The 22,226-nt window shown below is 39.2% G+C and overlaps 1 protein-coding gene across 1 annotated transcript in view; it reads left to right on the top strand.

Annotated features, from left to right (window-relative positions):
• dnah2 (dynein, axonemal, heavy chain 2) overlaps nucleotides 1-22,226 on the top strand; it is a 153,301-nt gene that overhangs the window by 4,262 nt on the left and 126,813 nt on the right. The window contains exons 5-9 of the mRNA XM_053485050.1: nucleotides 2,265-2,375; nucleotides 2,489-2,727; nucleotides 4,256-4,447; nucleotides 9,520-9,677; nucleotides 20,574-20,661. Coding sequence (XP_053341025.1) covers nucleotides 2,265-2,375; nucleotides 2,489-2,727; nucleotides 4,256-4,447; nucleotides 9,520-9,677; nucleotides 20,574-20,661 — 788 coding nt within the window. The remainder of the gene's footprint in view (nucleotides 1-2,264; nucleotides 2,376-2,488; nucleotides 2,728-4,255; nucleotides 4,448-9,519; nucleotides 9,678-20,573; nucleotides 20,662-22,226) is intronic.

Genomic DNA, 22,226 nt, shown 5'->3' on the forward strand with positions numbered 1-22,226 from the left:
GCCAGAAAATGCTAATGTGATGGGAAGGAGCCATCTGATATGTGGAACTTTTTTTATTTTTATTATTTTTATGGTGTGTGGAGTGTATACGCATAGATATGTAGATAGTTTGTGATATCAAGCCTAGTAAGGGGTTTTAAACGTCTGTTTTTTTTTTTTTTTCATGCAGCTTCTAATCATTGTATTTAAAAAGGTGCAAACTGGAAACTCTGTCATGCTGAGGCGAGGATACTGATTATTGAATTTCTGTGCAGCATTAAAATTTGTTCACTGATGAAAATGTTCTACTGAACAAAAAAAAAAAAAAGCCAACATTTTTTTTTACATGTACATTTAACATGCACTCATTTATTTTTCCCCTGAAGAGTAAGTAGTTAGAATGCAGTCCATTGATCTTTCTCTCACCTCACATTGACTTTACCGGACCTTTGCAATTGCTCTTCACATTGCAGTCAGAGGGCCGCGCTTATCCCGCTTGCCAGGGTACGAGGTTAATAATCATATTTCAACCTTCAGGCAGCCGAAATCAGATTCCTTTTGTGTATGTTGATCTTAATCACTATGTGCAAGATAGATCCAGAGGTAGCTCTCGTTTACTCTGTGCTGCTTTATGAATGCAGGGCCAAGACTCCCTGCACTGCCAGTCATTTATAGGTAATCACCCGACACGGTCCCATGTGATGGTTCAATTATCAGACCAATCATACCAATCAGCACGGCCACGTCACCTTTTACATAGCCCGAGTAAACACAAATCACAGCCCCACCAATCAGACGCCATTCTTACCTGGGCAAGCAAGCAAGTGCTGCACTGCACCCTGTCTAATCAGAGAAGCATTTTGATCATTTTTTACAATTCTACCTCATCTCCGTTCTCTCCCTTAAATACACATTTCTGCAGATCATGCTCAAGTCAATACCCCCGCAGTCCAAGTAACACATTTCAAGGCTACAGAAATGTTTTGGAACAAAAAAGCCAGCCAAATCAGCCCATGAGGATAAACATTGTGCAGGGAGTCTCTTTGATTTTTGTTTTAACTCAGTAAAGCAATAACAATGAAGTCACAAAGTGGACTCCTGATGACTGCTCATGATGAATTCAGGTTGTTAAGTGCAGTAGTAAAAATGATTTAGTTTAAAAGCATATGGTCGATATAAGCCCAAAGGTGTATTTATTTTACTCATCATGCCTGATCCAAAAATAACGTTGTCGCACCATTCATTCTAAAGCAATTCATTGCATTGGAGAGTATTTAGGGAAGCATATATTGAGATTATATATGCACCACACACTTCTAATAGTCATAATGGTCATTCATTCTTCACACTCTCTACATAAAGTGTATGTCTTTTTCATCGCCCTGTGAATGGACTGATTCACCTATCTCTCTGCTCCATGCTGTTTCTCCTATTGTGTTTCACTTGCCTTTGTTGTCTCTGTAACCTCCAATCGAATTCTGTCATAGTCTCCCTCCGGCCCTGCCCTTTTTTATTTTTTCCTGTTCATAAGTCACAGTAATATTCTAGCTTTGTTTCCTTTAATCTTTTTCATCTTTGTATATGAGTACCTTTTGTATTTCATTTTCTCCATTCTCCATCTCATGCTTTCTCATCTCACTCACTCTCTCTCTCTCTCTCTTTTGTCTTTTCCTTAATTGATCTTTATACCCCTCTTTTATTCATACCCCTTTTCATGTTTTTCTATATCATTTCATTCTTAGAAGAAGCTTTCTTTAATAGGTCTTTGGATGATTAGTACGTTTGTGGTCCTAAAGTGGTGCTACTGTAATGGACAGCCCAAGGATTATATATAAGGAGTATACTATAAGAAAGAAGGGACTAAAGTGAAGTGAGGAATGATTAGCCCTTATGTGACACCATATGCATGACACCCAAATAAATATAACCTTTTCCATCTTATTTCTTCATATCATTACGATTCCCCTGCCTGCAAACCTTATGTAACCTTAAATTGATTTGCTCAGTAATGTGGTAAATGATGAGGTGAGATATGAATGGTAATGTGATAATGTGCAGCGTTATTGGGCTGTATTGTACTGTGTTATTGCACAGAGCGGTGTGCGCTCTCTTAGAGCCCATAAACTCTTTTACGCTCATCAATTAGTGGGCTGTGATGCTCATTTGAGTCCTTTTTTTGGTTTAGGCATCCCCGTAGTTTCAGATGAAATGCATTTATCTTCTTTCATGGCGTTAATTCATATAATTCCATTTTTTTCTTTTTTCTTTTTTGCTGCTTTTCATAGATGCAAGGTTTAGACATGTGAGGAAAACAATGCTTTATATCCCTCTGGAAAGCCTACAGCACAGCCCAGAGGTGGCTGTCAGAGACAATGAGCTGGTCAAGAGGCTGGAGGGTAAGAACCAAAAGGGGGCAAGCATGGGAAGTACACAGTTCATGAAAAAGAATAAGCTTTCACAAGATTGTTTGGCAGTAACCCCTCTTTGCGTCATGGTTTGTGCTTTTCAGTGGTGATGATCCATTGGACACGGCAAATAAATGAGGTACTGAACGTACAGGTGGCAGTGGATGCAGGAGACTGCTCTCGTCTTATGGATGAGATCACTTTCTGGATGAACCGCTGTGATGATCTATCTGGCATCAGCCAGCAGCTCCAGAAACAAGGCGTCTGTCATATCCGAACCATATTGCAACTCTCTAAGTCCTCTTATGTACAGCCATTCTGCAACCTAGCCAAAGAAATCCAGGTACCAGATTCCATTTCTTCTTGTGTGAGACAGATGTAGAGCCTGCATACACTGTATACATTTATCTTTCCCTTTATAAATAAGGTTAATGACCTTTTGCATGTAACGTCATAAAGTCTGTTCGCCATTTGTCTCCTTAGTCTAACTGTCTAAACTATCCAAGCTATGTTTTAAGCTACAACACTAACTACTGTAGATTCTAACACAAGGCTGAATCTCAAATCCTCTCGCTAACCCCTTAACAAGTAAACTACTTGGTGTGTGTGTGTGTGACAATAATTTTATCACACTACATAGTATACTATCTTTCCATTTTACGCTATTCGGTATTCAACCTCCCAACCGTTAGCTAGCTGTTAATTAGAAAGTTGATATGTCAGTATTAGTCAATGTTATCTGCACATCGTTTTGTGAAGCGTAAAGCACAGCATACTGTATTCCATAGCATCGTATTATTTGCAACAGAAGTCCTGAATGAGCTAGCACTAATGCTAGCAAACGCCACCAAATCTAGGAGGAATCACATATTTGTACAGCATTCGGAGGTAATTATGTTATGATAGCAAATCAAACTTCCACAAATTAATACCTTTATTACCATGCTCATCCATTTTCACACACTTAAAGTCCAAAGAGAAGTCCAGCACGACATAATGCATTTGAAAATAACCAGCAGAAGCTCTCAGTTGCTTTCGGTTACTCCTTTATCTGTGCTATTCAAAGCATCAGGTAACCCAATGGTAATCAGGTATTCATCAGATAATCTTTCTTTTATTTTATTGGCTCTTAAAATTAACAACGAAAATACATGGAAGCCTAATATCAGTTAACGATGCTTCTGTCGTACACTGTTGTGTCATGGTAGTCACATGTCCCAAAAAAAATTGGCAGATTCAGGCCTTCTTATGACTTAATCCCTCTCTTTTTTGCGATTTATTTTGCTTATATTAATAATAGACAAGTTGTGCTTTGTCCTAGACCAGGTACTAAAAGGCAGCCTCAGGCTAGAGACTTAAACCTCCAGCTTAATGCCGCACTGAGCCTCAGAGCTTGAGCAAGTGCAGGCATTTCATAAACTCTCCAAAGGCCAAGGAAAATCAATATTGTCAGACTGAAATAATGAGACATTCGAAGCTGATTGACCCGGCATCCCATGTAATTGCTGCTCTTAATGTTAGAGCTGTAGGGAGCGAGTCAGCAGTACGCTGGATCACAGCTCTGTGACGCTAGATAAGCTGGGGGTTTCCAAAATACTCTTGTGAATGGTGGCACTCAATTTAAATTAGGTATTGAACTGGGTGTAGTGGAGGTAACATAAGGCAAAGGACTAAGTGCAGTAAATTTAGGTGTTGTCAAGCTGGTCTTAGTGAATAGTGTTAACTGAACCAAATCGAATGTGACATTGAATCAAATTGAATTAATCCATGTTAAGCTGATTTTTCGTTGAACAGAACTGAATTGACTCTGGCTATTGCTGATGTTTGAAACTGACTCAAACAATGGCTGACGGTTTAACTTTTTCCTGCAGGATGGCGTTCTACAGGCCCGGTCTAACCTGTCATTTCTCTGCTTGCTGAGGGAGCCATGTGAGGAACTCGCCCAGCTCAAGCCTCGTCAGATAGCACACAAGCTGGGCCGTATCCTCAACCTTGTCCGCTTCATCGGAGAGAACTCTCCCCATTACAACATCCCTGCGAGGATTGCTGTGCTCTTAATTAAGGTACGATGAGGCCTTCTTCATACATTGTTGGTGTCACCTTAGGTCTCGTTTCCCAAGTACGTCTACACCAGCCAATGGTGAGCACTTACAGTACCTTTTGGTAAGGGCTTATAAGATCCATTACCACATAGAAGCTCAACAGCTCAGCTGTAGTATCTCTCTAAAAACACACAGACCTGCACAGTCATCAGGTTGCCCCCCTCCGCCCCTTCCCCCGCCCACACACACTCACACAGAACACACCCCAAACCCCCCCGCTGTCATTCCCCTTAGATTTCCCTCGGTTCTTAGCACTTCAAAGCCTGCTGAGCTCCAGGCCTCTGCTCAATAGATAAGCCATCAGCCGCGGCTCTGTAGCTCATGTAGCACGTGTGCTTTAGATCATTGGGTGAGCGCCCTGCTTTTGTGCGGTACAGGCTTCCCAACACCATTTGCTCACAACTTTGCGCTCGCCTTTTCATTTCCTTCTCCACTTCCTCAAGAGCGAAGGGAAAAAACGTTTAACCTCTCATAATTACACTATGACCCTTCCTCTGCTGGAATCACACGCTCACTTTGCTGTCGAGTTTCTCATTTTTTTTTTCTCCTCCTTTTTTTTCTTTCCCTCTTTCATTCTTTTCTTTGATAATATATCAAGGCAGGTTAGTCTGCCACAGAAACATTTTGGTCTAATTGTTTCCTTATGGGCAACAGTAAACGCTCCTGTGTAAAGCCTATGTTGAGCCTTTAGCCACCCGCTATCCGAAAGACATTATTAAACTGTCCAAAGATCCACTTTTAATCTTACTAAAACCATAAGTGTGTCCATGTAAAAATGCTCTTCTATTCTGGTGATTGAATTCTCTTTTTCATTAACAGAAATCCCCAATCACTTCTCTTGGTGGGAGATGAATAAAGTATTGAGCAGATGCATTGAGTGTGTCTGATTACTGGCAAATCTTACTGTAGAATCAAGAACAGTGTTGTTTTGGTCTGTTACAATGTATTATACATCTGTTAGTGCAGGACGATCGTCCTGGGTTTTTTTTTTTTGTTTTTTTTTTTACAACCATTTGCACATGATTTTTAATCCCAATTAATTTTTTTTTTGATCATGCCCTACATAATTTCAGACTCAGATGCACTGGATGTAACTTTTAGGATCTCCTGGGCCTTTTAGAGTCTCCAGCTTTATGTACAATGCACAGGCGTGTCAGTCTGACTGAAAAAGCAAACTGTAACAACGTTGAGTTATTTTTTAAGCAAGATAGAGGTGATTGAAAATGTGTGAGAGATTTAGAGCAGCTTTATTGAAGGATTATTTTAAAGAATTAGTGACAGGTAAACAGGAAAAGTTTCCAGGTTGGTGCAGATGGAACTGTTTTATTGTAGCACTATTCTCAGTCTGTGGTTGGTTAGTAGTCAGGTTGCCTTTTCCTTTTTGGCAGATATTTATACCTGCCTAATTTTATTTGCTAGAAATAAATGGCTAGCAGATTGTATCACTGAGCTCGAACTGACTCATATTCCTAACGATTTACATCAGTCTGCTGCACCAGGGTACACTTGTGTTGTCTTAAATATTTTAGTTACCTTAATTAAAATATCAGATGGTAGTAGTTATTCCCAAACGGCTTCGTTGGTAATGTTTTTGAAGCAGTCTTGTTTCATCTCACCTCCATTTCCATGTCGGAAAATTGAATATCTTTTAAGCAGAATTAATGCTTCCAGTGACCACTATAAGCACCCTCTACGGAGATCTTGTATTGTGATTGTCTGGAATAATAGTGTCATTTTTCTTGAGTTTTTTTTTTCCTTTCCTTCACAGTGGCATGAATGCACGTAAAGTATACAGCGGTCTGAAAGGCTCCATCGATGCTCAGTGGCCTGGATCTTTCTACCTGGTTCACCAATAAAGTAAATTGTCCTTATATGCTGATTTTGGACTAGACGTTTACACATGACACCCTTAATCATTCCACGAGAACAGAAAATCTAGTGTTAGATCAGCATACAAGGGTAATATCCATCAACGTGCTGGCCCATATATGCCACACTGCTCTTAATGTTTGTATTGGCTGTGTGTACATGCATGTAAACAGCGGTGTGTTTAATGGAAGTGAACCGGCTTCGGTTATTGCCACATCGGTCGAGTGTGGTTTTTACTGTTCTCTCTCTCTCTTTTTTTTTTCTTTCTTTTTTTTGTGTTCAGAGCATACCTCCCTGCAGTCGAAAAAAGTAATGTAAGAAAAGTCTTTTACTACAACAGGGAAAGATGATTGTGTGCTATTAGCGCTCGAATTCGATGGTGAAAGGAAGAAAAAGAGGTAGCGTGAGGAAAATTATCCCTGATTCACTTTTCCGACACACATTTCCAGGTAATAATTTCTAATCAAAGAGTCATTGCGTGTGTCCGTGTGTGTGTGTGTGTGTGTGAGTGGGTGGGCATATGTATTTGTGTGTATGTTTTTTATTTTTTTCTTTACCCTGCCTCCACCAGAGGGCTTTAGTTTTTTTTTTTTTCGATCTTGGCTGACTGACTTTTTGATTGTTGAAATGTGCGTGCAAGTATCTCTCAGAATATTCATACAGTATGTGGCTGATGACTGTAGCAAGGCTTTCCACCACTACAACATTAGTCCCCCCCCCAGGGTTTCTTATCAATTTAGGTTGAGGCAGTTGCCACATGTCTTTAGGGCTCGGCTTATCAAGGAGAACAGCGACCAAGCAGCGATGGCGAAGGCTATCAAGATGTAACACACGCTTGGAGAAAAGCGCTATTTGTCCCCCCTCTGCTTGCATGAGCTCACAGATGCCCACGATTGGCTAGGGTCACTGTGATTGATGTGAGAGTGCAAGTAAGCCACCTCCGCCCCCTGACAGACTGGCCAATCTGCTCCCCAGGAGCTTGGGATGACAACGAACGAACACTCTTCTGTTGTGCTACACAAAACCTATTTCTCTCACACATACTGTACAGTATGCTGAGAATGTAGTACCGATACAGCAGATTTAAGTTACAGAGTGCTACGATTAGCTCACTAACTCACTTGTTATACTACAGTCCTGACAGATTTCCTAAAATAAGCAGAACATCCCATATCATCCCATATTTTTTGGCAAAATTTGTTTTCCTGAGCCGATGTAGTCAGCGTCTTGTTAGTATTAATTTCCACTCGGTCATTGCTAGTGGGTGTGGATGTTTTACTCTGTTTTGTTGTTGCATTTATCGCCAGCAGTAAAAACGGTGCGAACACACACATGGCTATTAGTGATCATTTGTAATATTCTCCAGCAGTACTCACAGATTAATATCCTCACTGTTATTTCATACCTGAGAGCTGTAGCTTTACAAGCTCCTCTGTTTTTCCGCCTCATCCCAGATATTCAAGACCATCTGCTGTTTTTTTGTTTGTTTTTTTTTAACTCTCACCCTCTCTTCTCTCTCTTTATTTCCGACATCCAATAAATCATACACACACAGCTAGCCCTCTCGACCTTAAACAGAGAAAATCCTGACCATCCTTTAGGTTGTGATATGAAGACTTTCTCACTGGTGCCAAACTTGACAATCTATAGAGATGCAGGGAAAGAGTGTGATTAGTCAAGGATTTGAAAGCTCTAAGGAAAGGGACTTAAGGAACATATGCTGTTTTCATTTTTGCATTTTCTTTTTGCACATTGCAGAAGACGAGATGGAGAAAAGATTATTAACACCTAAGCTGGCTAATGCCACAGATCCCTTAGCATTTTGGTAAAATGAGAGTTCAGAGTAATATTACATATCAATTTAATTAGCTTTATTCTTGGTTCAGAAGCTGTAAAGCATTTTCTCTCTTCAGCATGACACAACCACACACACACACACACACACACACGGTCTCTGTGCATCTCAGTTCAGTGCTTGGTGATTTCTCAGTCTGGATTAACCCACTGATCAGAGAAATGAAAATGGATCTGTCATTTCACATCCTCCACTTTATTCATCATATTTAATAATTACACTTTCTACGCTTCCTCTCATTCTCTCTTCCAATTTCTTCATCCTTTTTTCAAAAATCCACCATCTTTGAATGTTAAGGAGACACACACATGCCAGTCTAAACCTGGAGCTTAATCTTTATGGACAGAAAGCCTGCTTGATTCATAGCAGACACCTGCACTCCTGGCGTACTCTACACCTCAACATAAATAAGTGGCATATACAGTACCTGTGCACATCTGGAAAAATCCTGTCATCTTTAACTTAAGAAAACTTCTTTTTTAGTCGGTAAATTTCTGTGAGATGTAAAGAAAAAAACTTACTATAGCTGCAGAAATGACCTGAACACTGGAGCAGCAGCTGTGACATGCTTATCTGAGCAGGAAGCCAAGCAGGAGCAAAGAGCACGCGCTCAGAGACTGAGCATAAACGAATAGGAGGACTATGTTTAAACATAAACATTTGAACATAAAATGAAATGGTCCCTATTAGGATGGCTTTAGTCCATAAATTAGGTCTGGAATCTGTGCTTTCCAGGCAGACCCCCCCTTGGTTTTTCTATTTTTAAAAGATTTTGTGCCAGCTCCTCTACCTCTTTGGCCATTACAGTATGCATATGCATACAGTACCATCTCTGGAAATATTCTGAAAGATTACACACCTGTCTTTCAAAAGACTTTGGTGTTTTGATGATGATGTCTAACATATTGACCCGAAATCTCCCATAGCTGTGCAGATGGGTTGAGATCTGGGGACTGTGAGGACCTTGCTGTAATTTGCATCATTTTCATACTCTTCAAACCATTCACTGAGCTTCATGCCCTGCAGATTGGGGGGGCAGGGGCATTCTGGAAAAAGCCGCTCTAATTAGGAGAAAAATGCGTCATAATAGGATAAAGGTGATCAGTGAGAATATCTTTGTATTAATTTACAGTGACCTTCCCTTCAAGGAAACAAGTCGAGCAAATCCATGAAAGCAAAATCCCCACTACGGCCCCACAGAGCCACCCATCAGAGTTAGGTGCGCTATTGTAGGATTTTTTTTCATGTTGTTCACTATTTAATGTCTACATGTTTGTGTGTTTTTTTTGTTGTTTGTTTCTTGTTGTAGATGAATAATGAGATAATCCAGTGGTGCAGCAAAGAAATCTCGCTCAAAAGAATCTTTCAGGGCTACGTGTTTTCCAGCAAAGAGACTCTCAATGACTGCATTTACTGCTGTCTCTCCTGGAGGAAGCGCTACCAGCTCAACGCTCAACTCCATGACATGTAATGTATAGCAACATTTCCATTTACATCCTTGTATCAAATGTACGGTCCCCTTCAGGATACAGTATAGGCATCCTTCAGAAATTGGCCAAAGATAGGAAGGTACAGTAATATAAATATAATGCATTTATTGATCATTCGAGCCCAAAAATATCCTGCAAGGTCACAAAGAAGAAATATTAAAAGAAACCAGAATTTAAAGAAATTCCGTCTGTTCTGTGTAATATATTCGATAGTTATCAAATACGTTAATGGTGTGCACGACCAGGAATTTTGTCTCATCTTACTACAACACAAGATGTGAGTCGTAGTTGTTCTGAAGCTGAAGTACAGATGCTGTGATAAAACACTAGTATTTATAAATGAAGACAAGATAGATAGATAGATAGATAGATAGATAGATAGATAGATAGATAGATAGATAGATAGATAGATAGATAGATAGATTAATTAATAGATAGATAGATAGATAGATAGATAGATAGATAGATAGATAGATAGATAGATAGATAGATAGATTAATTAATAGATAGATAGAGACAGTAACACAACACAGATACAGGTTTGTAGATATGAATGCACACTGTATATCTTACATACTGTATAGTGAGTAGACACAGGGTAATGCGAGAAATGACCCGAGGTTAATAATGCACTGCTAAGAACATAGAACTACAAGATCTATAAAAAATTATGTAAAATAAAACATACTGTATAAGTCACAAATATTTTTTTATTTTAAACAAAGGCATAAATGAATAAGTGAAATGCAGTGCAGCCTTAATGTGCAATTGTTTAAATATAAATCATTACTCCTATTGTTTAAGTTGATATTTTAAACAATATAAATTATTTATCAAGCTGGAATGGATTTCTTTGGAAATCAGTTGTACAAGCATTTACACAAGAAATTTCAGAAATTTGGAAAAAAGGTCGACTCCTACTCATGCTTCTGAGTAGGTGTAAATATTCACATAAGAAAAGTAACAAATGTAAAACAAACTTAAAATAAATAACGTGTCGTCCATGCATATGTTCAATTATTGGCATTTTTAAAGAATGCTTAACAAATTATTGTTAGTCGCTCATTACATTTCTTACTGTCTGTGCTCATGAAAAAGTGGGTTAGTTAAATGAGCTTGTCTGAAAGGCGCTTTGCACTTTATAGCTGATCAACATGTGAACATGTGTACAAAGAAAATTAGCGGGCCTGAACATGCACGGGTAATTGGCACCGGTAAATTCTGTTTAAAAATTTTGTTTGGTTTGGCTTCTGCAAACATTTAAACACAACTTCACAAAAAGATTTATATAGGAGTCCTGTTGTGTGTTGATTATTTTGTGAATCAGTTGCCCATTTTATGAAGGGTGCCAGTAATTTCGAAGGCCACTGTATACAGTCTATTCCAAAGTCAGGAATAAAGACCAGGTTTGTGAATATAACATACTGTATTTTCATCCTTCTCAGTGCATATTGTGTCTACCTCTGTCCTCTTTTATATAATTGTGTTTCGCTAAACATATTCTGCTCTAATGTGATGCCGTGTTGTATTTTAAACTCATCTTACTGCATTATGTCCCGCTATTTTACTGCTATTAGAGTTATATTAGTACAGTCCTTGCTGCCAGTAACGCTGCTTGTATCAGGCTGTTTCCCATATATTAATTTTTCTCCCTCTGAAGTTTTATTAAAGCCCATCACACATCTCGGTTCCACTCAGCCATACTCTATATTCTAGGTCTCTCGTTTTTAGGCTCCTCATATTTAAAGTAGACTGAATTCTTACTCTCCAGTTTATGATCCTTCCCTTTTAGTATCTGCTGTGCTCACTTAACCTGTTCACTCTTCTAAGGCCCTTGGCACAACAACCCACTCTGTGAAAATAGACCTGATACCACCTTGGAGCAAAATCCATGTCTGCCAGTGATTATGGCATCATGCTAAAATGTACAGTACTTAGCAGTACAATGACGATGTATTTATTTCAGAGTGAATGTGGCTGACTACAGCAGGGGCTTTGTTTTGTGTGAGAAGCATGTAGAGCTTTTTTTTTTTTTAGATTCTTTTTATTGCACTTTGTTTCAGACTGATATTTCTTTCTTCTATTTTTAATCTCTGCGTAAATCTTTTATAACTTTTCATACATAACTAGCTAGCTCATTCTGGAAATATAACAGTAATAATTTTGGCGAGGATTTCTTGTAATACGTTATGATGTTTAAACATACTACAGGCCTGATCTCCCTTTTTTTCGGAATATGTAGACAAATAATCATGTTGGAACGTTGCTGCACTGGAGGTCCGCCATGATAGATTTAGAAGCAGTGCGTAAATAATTGGACAGTGACAGAATGTTTGCTGTTTTGGCTTTGTACTTGGTGAGTTGGCAATCCGGTCGTTTCTTGGCCAGCTGTGTGTAACTGCATCATGTTGTGTGCATTCATGCACAAGGAGGCTAACAAAAGTCTAGAACCGATAAATGTGGCATTTGTATTGGAATCTGTTGCTGTTGTCTTTCAGAATGAGGACCGATGAACTGTCAGTGCCAGAAAAAACAGGTCATGATGAGGTTGAAAATTGGAATCAATCAGTCAGAGATGTGGAGAAAAGAAAGGACTTACTTTCAGGCTTTAATAAAAAAAAACACAAAAAAAAATGAAAAAGCATATTTCAAATAAATGCCTGGGTACAATAAGTAGAAAAATACACTAGAGAGTTTATCACAGATTCAGACCTGAAGAGTAGAAAAGGCCAAAAGTATAAGCATAGTAAATGCTTGTGTAGGGTTAGATTAGCTGGATAAAACAGAATAAAGCAATGATGAAAGTGTGCAAAAACCCCCACAAAGGAAACATAGCATGTAATCTATGTTATAGAGTGATTTCGTTAAAGCTACAACTGTTACCAGCATAACAACAAAGTAACTCACCTCACCTTGAACCGAAGGAAAAACCTTCTTCCGAAAGCAGCTGTCGAGTTTTTCAAGGTCGGAAATTGAAACGTTCTTGAAGTCAGTCACTCAAGCCCACTGGACAAACTGAAGGCAAGAGAGAAGATAAAATAAAGCTGCTGAAACAAGCAGGAACAGACAGTGGTTGCGCTGAAGGCTTGTTCAGAGATGTTTTCAAAAAAGAAATATGTTTTCTGACATCTGTGCTGTGCAGTCAAAAGCTGTAAATGATTTGTAAAGTAGTGAAGATTTTCCAAATAAACTGAATAGATGAAGTCAAGCAAAATGTGTTTGGAGGTTGTAAATATTAAATAAATCTATTGCGGCCATGTTCAGAGTCAAAACATTGTAAAACTGGATTATTATGCTGGGACTATACACTGTAAAGGCAGAGATGAAATTAACAAATGGGTCATAAAAAGGGTCCTAGAATCGATCCAGCTCTCTGTATGGAGCTTCCTGTCTTCCCATGTTGTCTCGGTATTATAATCTTCTCTAATCTTCTAAAACATGCAGGTTGGTGAATTGGCTTTATATTGACTTCAAATTGCCTCAGATGCAAATTATTCACTGTGTCAATGGTTTCCTAGCATCCTACCTGGGGTGAGTTTCTCCCACCTCATGTATACAGTATTACTAGGATAATCAGCAGATCCAGTATGACCCTAAGCAGGACAAATTACTAACTGAAGATGAAGAATAAATGATAATTAAATGGACATCGCCTCCATCCAGCATGCTGTGATGCATGCAGTTAACTTTTTAAAATTTTAGTCTGCCATTGAGGTCGAAGCTTGAGTTTCCATGTTGTAAAGATGGTGAGCCATTTCACCAAGCTGCCACTTGTTTTCCACCAGGCGTGCGGGTCATGAGTCTAAGTCGATGCGAGCGAGGCTGTTGTCTAGTGAGCCGGGAGCCTCCTGCATGGTGTTTAATTATAGCAGGGTCTCATTGCAGCGTTGGAGCATGGGCCTGCTGCCCCTTTCAGCAGCATTCCGCCAAGCCTATAGCTTCAATCCTACACACGGGCAGCCGACCCCATCCACCCAATTACATCCAGTACTTAGTTACAGTCCATAGCCTGGAGAGGTCACGGCTGTGGCTAGGCTGCCGTTTAGACCGGGGGTCTCTCTCTTCAGCCCTTTCTCTTTTCTAGGAAACTTCACCGGCTTGGGCTACTTTTAAATACAACTATACTTAAAAATGAATTCTGCTGTGTTTTTATTTTTTATTCCACTGTTAGGTAAATACACTGAGGTAAACAGCCAAATGTGTTTGCAAACTCATATCTGCAAAAATATGATTTGTGCAACCACAATAGCTTCTTTTTTTCTGTTTTTTTTTCTTATACTTATACATGTATGTGAATTGTGTTTGCTGTAGATATTAAATTTACTCTGAAATCATGGGTTTATATGTTTTTTTTTTTCAATATGAACTTCATATGACCCAGCTCTCTGAAGAGAGGTTAAATTGTCTCTGTGTTGCAATGTATTGCCTGTGAAAATAAGCCGCCTAGCTAGAAGTGACAGCTTCATAAATGATGAAGTCCAAACGGCGAAGTATTGAATGAGAGAATCACCTTTTCAGTTGTTCTTTAGACATGACAGAAAGACTGTCACTTGCACAGATGTGCACACACATACATATAATTCAGAGCCATATGAAGCTTTATGAGGCATTGTCTGAGAGGAATGGGGTGGAATGGTGCATGTTAACCCCTGTTTTAGCCATCATGTGCTGGTGTGGAAGGTGTGTGTGTGTGTGTGTGTGTGTCTGTGTGTCTGTGTGAGCGAGTGAGCTCATGGTGTTTCCAACAGCCCTGCTCTTTGTCTATAGGGGGACCAGGCTTTCAGTTTCATATTGAACTACAGCTCAACATGTAGCCATCACCCCAATCAAATGGAAGAAAACAGGTTTTGAAGAAACCTTCATGCGGGAACTCACAAGAAACGCATTGGCAGCATGTGCAAAGGTGGACGCATAAAGGTCGGGGTGTGGGGGGTTAAGCCATGCTTGCCTAGGGCACCAAATGCATCAGGGCCAATGCTGCGTTTCAGGCGTGTACACATTGTGTTCTGTTTGTGAGCTCTGAGAAATATGTGTACTGTGGGACATGTTTTAATGTTTCACGCTGTTAGCGTCAGCTTGCCATTACTGGCGCGGGCACAAAGAATTCAATAGCCCCCAACACCTCAGCTGCTGCTTTCACCTCTCAAAGCAATATAGCAGGTGCTGAGCGGTTAAGTGGCGTATTCCCACTGTAGAGCTCTGTGCAAAATACATTAACGCCAAATATTGATCAAAGCAGGGCCTTAGCTAGATCAGCAGGGATAGAGCCGAATCAAAAAGGTTCTACATATGTGTTTTTTCTCCCCCTTTCCTTTCCTTTCCTGTGCTGGATATTTGTGGGTCTTATCTGTATGCGGAGATCAGTTTGTTTGTTTTTTTCAAACCCCAGAAGGTCAGTCGATGCAGGATGTGTATCTGTGTCAGGCTGTTTGTTTGTGTATATGTGTGCGTATCCCTCGACTTTCGACCATGACTTTCTGACACATGATTAATGTGGTGTTATAGGACAGCTGCACACTGTCCTCTCTGATTTGTCCTCTGGGTGGCTTTCTATATCATTCTTTGTCTCTCTCTCAGTTTGTTTTTCCATCTCATTACCTTCCATCCTTTCTCTTTACTTTCTTCTTCACTTTCCTTCCACCGCTCTCTGTTTCAACTGTTTTTACTACTTCTGTTATTTTTCTTCTTTGTCTTTCTTTCCTCTCTGATTCCTCCATTGATGTTCTCATTTCTTGCGCGCTCTCATTCACTCTTTCAGTCTCTCTCCTTCCCTTAGCTTATTTAATTGTAGAATCAATCATGTGTAGATTTCCTGGACAATTCCTTTAAAAGGTTGTCTTAATGAAGTTTAACCCCCTCATTCTCACTCTCAGCTGAGAGTTGATTAATTAATTCCAAATCTTGGAGCTTTTCAAGAAGAAATCATGTCATATATAATCAGTTATGGTTAAAATCATATGTTATGATCATAGTGGCTGAAGCTGAGAGTGATGTTTGTGTTCTGTCCTTTTTCTTAAGTGGGAATAAAGTTGTTATTTAGATTCCAGACACGGCAGAAAGCTCCAACTCGGCACTTTTCCTGTTTTCTCAGTGAGTTCATGCTTACCTAAACGTGTAACCGTCTATTTTTAGACTATGTCCTGTGCTCTTCTGTACCCGGTTCATGGGGGAAATGGGCTCTAACCTTGCATCTCTGAACCGCTGTAATCCTGCTTTATCACAGCTTGTGTGGCACTGTAACTCGTTCAAAGGGACACGACCCCAGAGTGAGAGAGAGGTGAATAGCATAAACACAAACATGGACTATCGCTTGTATTTGCTGTTACTCCTGAGACATAACATTCACCCATGTGTCCTCCCCTGTGTTTAGACAGCGTATTCATCACTGGAGGATTAGACAGTATTCAAACACCTCTTTTTCTCAGATATTTCTTGAACAACTCTCACCCTTAATCTCTTGTTCAGCTTTGCTCAACCTTTTTTTTCCTGCCCCTCTTGTCTTACTCATGCTTAGATTTCAGATTGACTTTATTGTTCCGACAGGGGGTATTTCTTTTCCTTACTGTTTTTCCACTGTGCTTACTGTATATTTTTGTAGTGCATTGTGGGCAACCCAAAAAACTCCCTAAGAACCTCTAATTAACCTGTGGTTTGGATGCCTTTACACTTTTCCATGAAGCATTTCTATTAAACATTCATCCCTGAGACGAACAGCAATGTTTTGATGCTGACAACCGTTTACAGCAACCATTATGTCTACTCTAGACCTGTTTATTAAAGCATGTAGAGTAAAAAAAAAAGTTAAATACCGCAGGCATGCTGGGGACTGCTGTATATAATGATTTAGAAAGACTGCCTACTGGTGCAAATCTACTAGCAATCAGCTTTGAGCATAAATTTAACCATATTCATTTCTTTTTTTTTTTTCTTCTTCTTTTTTTTTTCAATTTCATCCCTCACACAGTGGAATATTATTTGTCATGGTAATTGTGTTCCAAAAATCAAAACTGCCTGGCATCAGTAGAAAACAACCCCCCCCCCCAAAAAAAAAAAAAAAGTTAAATCGTTTAATAATACATATTGCAATTTCCTATATGACAGCTTGGCATTCAAAATAAAACAGAGTGTTAGCTTAAAGCATAAACATGACCGCTCCCTGAGAACCAAAGTATATGTATATTGCCCCATTCACATGAAAGGAGTAACAGCAAACGCCTGAGAAGCACATTGTTCAAAATGATGAATGTTGCATCTCAACATCCGGTTCTTATCAGTGTCTGTGGTGAAATAAAGCCGTCTCAGCTTCAAAGAGCTTTCTCTGAACTGTAGTGCTGGAAAGAGAAATAGCCAGTTAGGGGCGGTTCGGTTCCATAAAACTACTCCTTTCTGACTTTTCCCATAATCCTCTCACCCCCTGCCCTCAGTGGAGGCCCTGCACCCCCAGAGAGACATGAACAAGAGACAGAGCATGTACGCCCTCTCTGTCTCCCTCTCTACCGCCCACAACTGTTTTTTTTTTGTCTTGAGACTTTGTCAGTCATTTTTAATCCTTTATTACTTCCTTCCTTCTTCTCTTCATTCTTACAGCCGCACTCACCTCCGTGTCTGCTTTAATTCATTATCATTACTATACTATTATTGAATTAAATGAATTAAATTTTATTCAGTTCACTGTTCATGATGTGGACAGATTATTTAAATTTATTTTAAATTATACAACAGTCAGCTCCGACCGTGAAATCTGATTGGACGAGAGGCATTTCATGAGTGGTGATATAGAGCATAACAGCACTGGGACGTTTAACTATAGTGTATGTATCACTGCACATCACAGGTGTTACAATAATTAATTACACTAACTGTCTGTCACAGCATTGGTGAAAGCAGGTCTGTACGGTCCGCAGTTCTGCAAAGACGGGGGAAAGCAGCTGCCTGGCAAGACCCACATTTACATTGTAAAACCTAGTCATAGAAGCACTTTCAGCACCCCCCCCCCCCCCCACCCTCCCACCCCCTCCGAACCGTCCATGTTGTTTTATTTATGTCCAAGGCAAGTAACTTGCTTCTAACTTGAGCCTGGGTCCCAATTCCCTCTCTATCCCTTGATCAAGGGCTGTATTTGGTGTGTGGAGCAAGTGATTACATACACTCACACACTAGCTTTCAATGATCTATTTAAGACTCAACCCCTGGACGTTAACATAGCTGATATTTTAAAGCGTAATAGGTGGAAATATAAAGTACACTACCACTCAAAAGTTTGGGATCGCTTTCTAACTCCATGATCGTTCTTGATATTAATTTCTTTTCTACGCTGTAAAACAATGCTGATGGCGTCCAAAATATGCAATAATCTCCTTTAAAGTTGCTATTGAGCAACCTTTAAAGCCTTTATATTGGCTCTAATCTAAGGTGCTTTTTGTTCATTAGTGATTTCTGAGGCTGGTAACTCTAAATGCAGCAAAGGTAAGTTTTGGGCTTTCCTTTTTTGGGAAGGTCTTCATGATGATGGGTTCCCTGTTGAGTCTGGTTCCTCTCAAGGTTTCTTTACATTGCCATCTCAGGGGGTTTTTCCTTGCCACTGTTACCCTCGGCTCTCTCATCAGGGACTATCTGACTATTTTTCTTTACTGTATACACATTAACATTCCATACCAACTTAAATAATTCTTTTTACTGTGTAAAGCTGCTTTGCGACAATGTTGTTAAAAGCGCTATACAAATCAAATTGAATTGAATTGAATGAGAGCCAGTTTCATCATGGTGTTTGATGGGTTTTGAAAATGTACTTGACAATATTGTTCTTACAAGAAAAATTCCAGAAAGGCTGTCCTCCGTGTCTTAAAATAACAACGACTGTTGTTATTGTTGTTGTTACATAATAACCTAATTCCATATGTGTTATTTCATAGATTTTAAATCTCCAGTATTTTTGTAGAATGTAGAAAATACTGTAAATCATTAAACAAAAACCGAAATTTGCAAGTGATCCAATCTTTTGAGCAGTAGTGTAAATTAAGTAAATCGTAAGTTTTTCAGGACTGGCCACCACATCCATAGTTTATTTTCCTCCTCTTTTGGGTACATAATATTGGTAAAAATGAAAAACTACTACGCTAACTGTCAGTAGCCAGCTCCTCTAGTCATGGGTAGTTAGTTTCACCAGTTGCAAAGATAAGGGAGTTGATGGAGAAAAATAATGTTTAAATTATTAAATTAACTGACAAATTATAGTCTTTATTATAAATTGTGTTTGTTTAACTGTTGTATAAAAGAAATCCCACACTTGAGGTCTGCTCTTGTGCTGCATGTCATCATGGCTGTGATATCTTCAGCACGCAGGCTGCACCCTTTGTGCCTACGGCAGTGTTTAGAGATGGGGGGAAAATCAATTGCGTATCATGATTCTTTTGTCTGGCATATCATGTATTGTCACACTTACTGCAAAATAGATATTTTTACAATTATTTTTAATTTCTGGTAGCAGCCTCTGAAGTATTTACACATTGGCAGTCAGGACAGCATACCTGTGTGGTAGGAACAAATTATTTGCTAAGTTTGTTTAGAATTGCAACAAAATCTAATATATCTCATATTGGTATCTTTATAAAAATTGTGATACTAATCGAATCAGCCGTTAGTTTATGTGATAATATTGGCTGGTCCCTGGTGATTCCCCTCCCTTGCTGCATCACAGCTGTGCTGATATTCAGCACACCAGCACGCTGTCTCATGTTATATTGCCTAAATATAACCCCTTTTTATATACATTGTTTAAAAAAATTTATCCGACTGTAGTTTATATTTCTATACAGTCATCACAATCATCCATGCACAAACACAGTCATATTCTACATTCCTAACAATACTACAATTTAGTTCCACATCTCTGTGGTGCTCTCCTCTTTTTATCAGTTGTAACTGTCTGTAACATTTTCTTAATTGCTCTCTAAACAAATTTCGGTTAATATTTTGGAAGTTCTCATGATAAAGGCAAATCAAACCAAACTGCTAGTAATCGATTTGGTAGCCATGACATTTACTATCTTTAGATTGTAGTGGTTGCGCTGCATCCTCCTAACCAGTTTGTTTGACCTCTTTAAGGATTTATAATCAGGTCCTTGTGATGCTAAATCAATGGTGCAGTATTTCAACTGCCATGTTTCCACTTTTTTTTGTGATTTGGTTTATCCTCATTGGATTTTCTCTCGCAGAGCTGATCTAAAGCTGTTATGTTTTAGGGATTATAAGGAGTTAGTTTCAAAGTACAGAGACAATACAGATTTGTTTTAGGGCTATGACCTTTTTTATTATTTCTATTCCACATATCGAACATGGTACATCGTGCCATCGTACATTTTGGATAGACTACGTATTTTGTGTTTAATTTGTTAATGTATTCTGTCTCTCTCTCCCGAGTGCCTGCACCCTGATTCTCCTTATTACTTTGCGAAAACAACCCTGCTAAAAGAGCTGCTCGCAGTTTCCCTTCCTCTCTCTTTTCTCCCCGCGCAGCTTGGCTAAACGTGTTTGTCTGTGCTCTGTGCCGAGGATTACCTTTCCATTAGGAAAAGAATGAAGTGTGAAAAGCAATCTGAGAAACGGCAGCCCCGCTGATATAGAACTTGGGCGGATGCAATTATGCCAATGACAGATCATTTTTGACCCTATCCTTCACTGTTATGGATGACAGTTTGCTGTTGCTTTGTTTTTCTACTACATACAGTTGAAACATTGGCTCGTAAGGAGCGATGACATGCCAACTATATACCCGTTTTTTCCCAACTGGTGCTTACTCTTATGTCACAAAGAATGATGTATTAACTTCTCCTTTCCTACTCATCTTGTTTGCCTTCTTCCTTCTCTGGATTAGGCATTCTCAAGAAGGCTGGGTGTTTAAACAGACCAGGATCTTCTCCCTGTTGGATGCCTTTGTGCAGAGGTGCACACACCTGCTTGAGGTACAGTAAGGAGTAGGCCAGGATCATATACATGTATGATTAGACGGCTGGACTTACAGTATATTTCATAAAAAGTAGCAGGCTTCATATATACTGTAGAATAGTTTCACACATTTACAGTCCACAGTTTTACAAAGAACTTTTGATGTCTGTCATTATAATTAGATTTAATTACAGCTGCAGTGTTGCTCCAGGAAGTCAAGCAGGCAGCTACTTGGGGGGAAAAGTAATTTTAGTAATATTTAGTGATATACTGTAGTGTGTGCTGTGCTCTTTTTTCGTTGCGTCTGTATTGAACTCACAGCTGTGCCATATACAGTAAAATGCAAGGCCTTGTTCCAAATGCACACTAAGTGGTCAACCTACGTAAATACTTAAAATAATTTGGTGTGCAGCTCAAGTTTTCACACCGCAGATGTATTTCGTAATATCTAAGTGTTTTCTGCGACACTTGCAGTGCATGTGAAGAGGCTAGTTAAAATCCTTAACTGATTATTAAAAAATGTAGATCTTCGGAGGAAAGGGCTCAGATCACGACTTCTCACCCAGTATAACAAAGTGTAAAATACAAAATATGGAGAGCCTTACAACTCCCTCTATTAGTTACTACATGTACTAGACCTACAGTAGCTTAAAACTTTTTTCTTTCAACTAGAAAACAATGCAAACTACACAATGGTGATTTAATCAGTTGACTATCATCTATACTTCACTAACTTATTAACAGATTAGAGCACAGCCCCTGTCATTCAGCTTTCAGCTGGACTTTCTTTTGATGGGGCATAATAATATTCAGTATATGCGTAAAGCTGCTTTGCGACAATGAAATATTGAATTGAATTGAATTGAATTGGATTGATATATGTATTTAAGATTGGTGGAAAGGTGGCTTAGTGTTTAGCACTGTCACCTTGCATCTCCAGGGTCGGGGTTCGATTCCCGCCTCGGGTCTGTGTCCATGGAATTTGCATGTTCTCTCTGTGTTTAGTGGATTTCCTCCGGGTTCTCCAGTTTCCTCCCACAGTCCTAAGACATTTAGATTAGGCTAAATGGCCTTTCCAAATTGCCCGTCTCTGCAATGAACTGAAACTTCATCCAGAGTGTACCTGTGTAACTGGGATTGGCTCCAGCCCCCAAGACCCTGTATACAGGATAAAGCGGTATAGGCGATGAGTGAGAGAGTATCTATGCTTGGATATTACTTACTGTAGGTGTACAAATTCCCTGCCAATTTCCATCCTCCCAAAACAACCAAATACTCCAGCTTAAACTGAAGGTCCCATAAACACACATGACTCTAAAGTAACCTAAAAAAAATGTCAAGAAATACACCAAAATGCTGAATAACAACACAGTCGTTTACAATAACTCCCCAACCATGGCACACACACAAAGAAAAACCTTAATGTTTGATATAATCTCCCATTCATTAAGAGGATCTTAAATCAAAATTTGGTAACTTAAGGGTCATAATTTTTCTGCCATGCGGAAGAGAGGACTTTGCAGTTTCTTGTTAAGAAGACAAGCTGCATTTTTTTTCTTATTAACACCAAGAGACAAGACAA

The sequence above is a fragment of the Clarias gariepinus genome, chromosome 1, assembly GCF_024256425.1.
Source record: "Clarias gariepinus isolate MV-2021 ecotype Netherlands chromosome 1, CGAR_prim_01v2, whole genome shotgun sequence".
NCBI classification, from domain to species: domain Eukaryota; kingdom Metazoa; phylum Chordata; class Actinopteri; order Siluriformes; family Clariidae; genus Clarias; species Clarias gariepinus.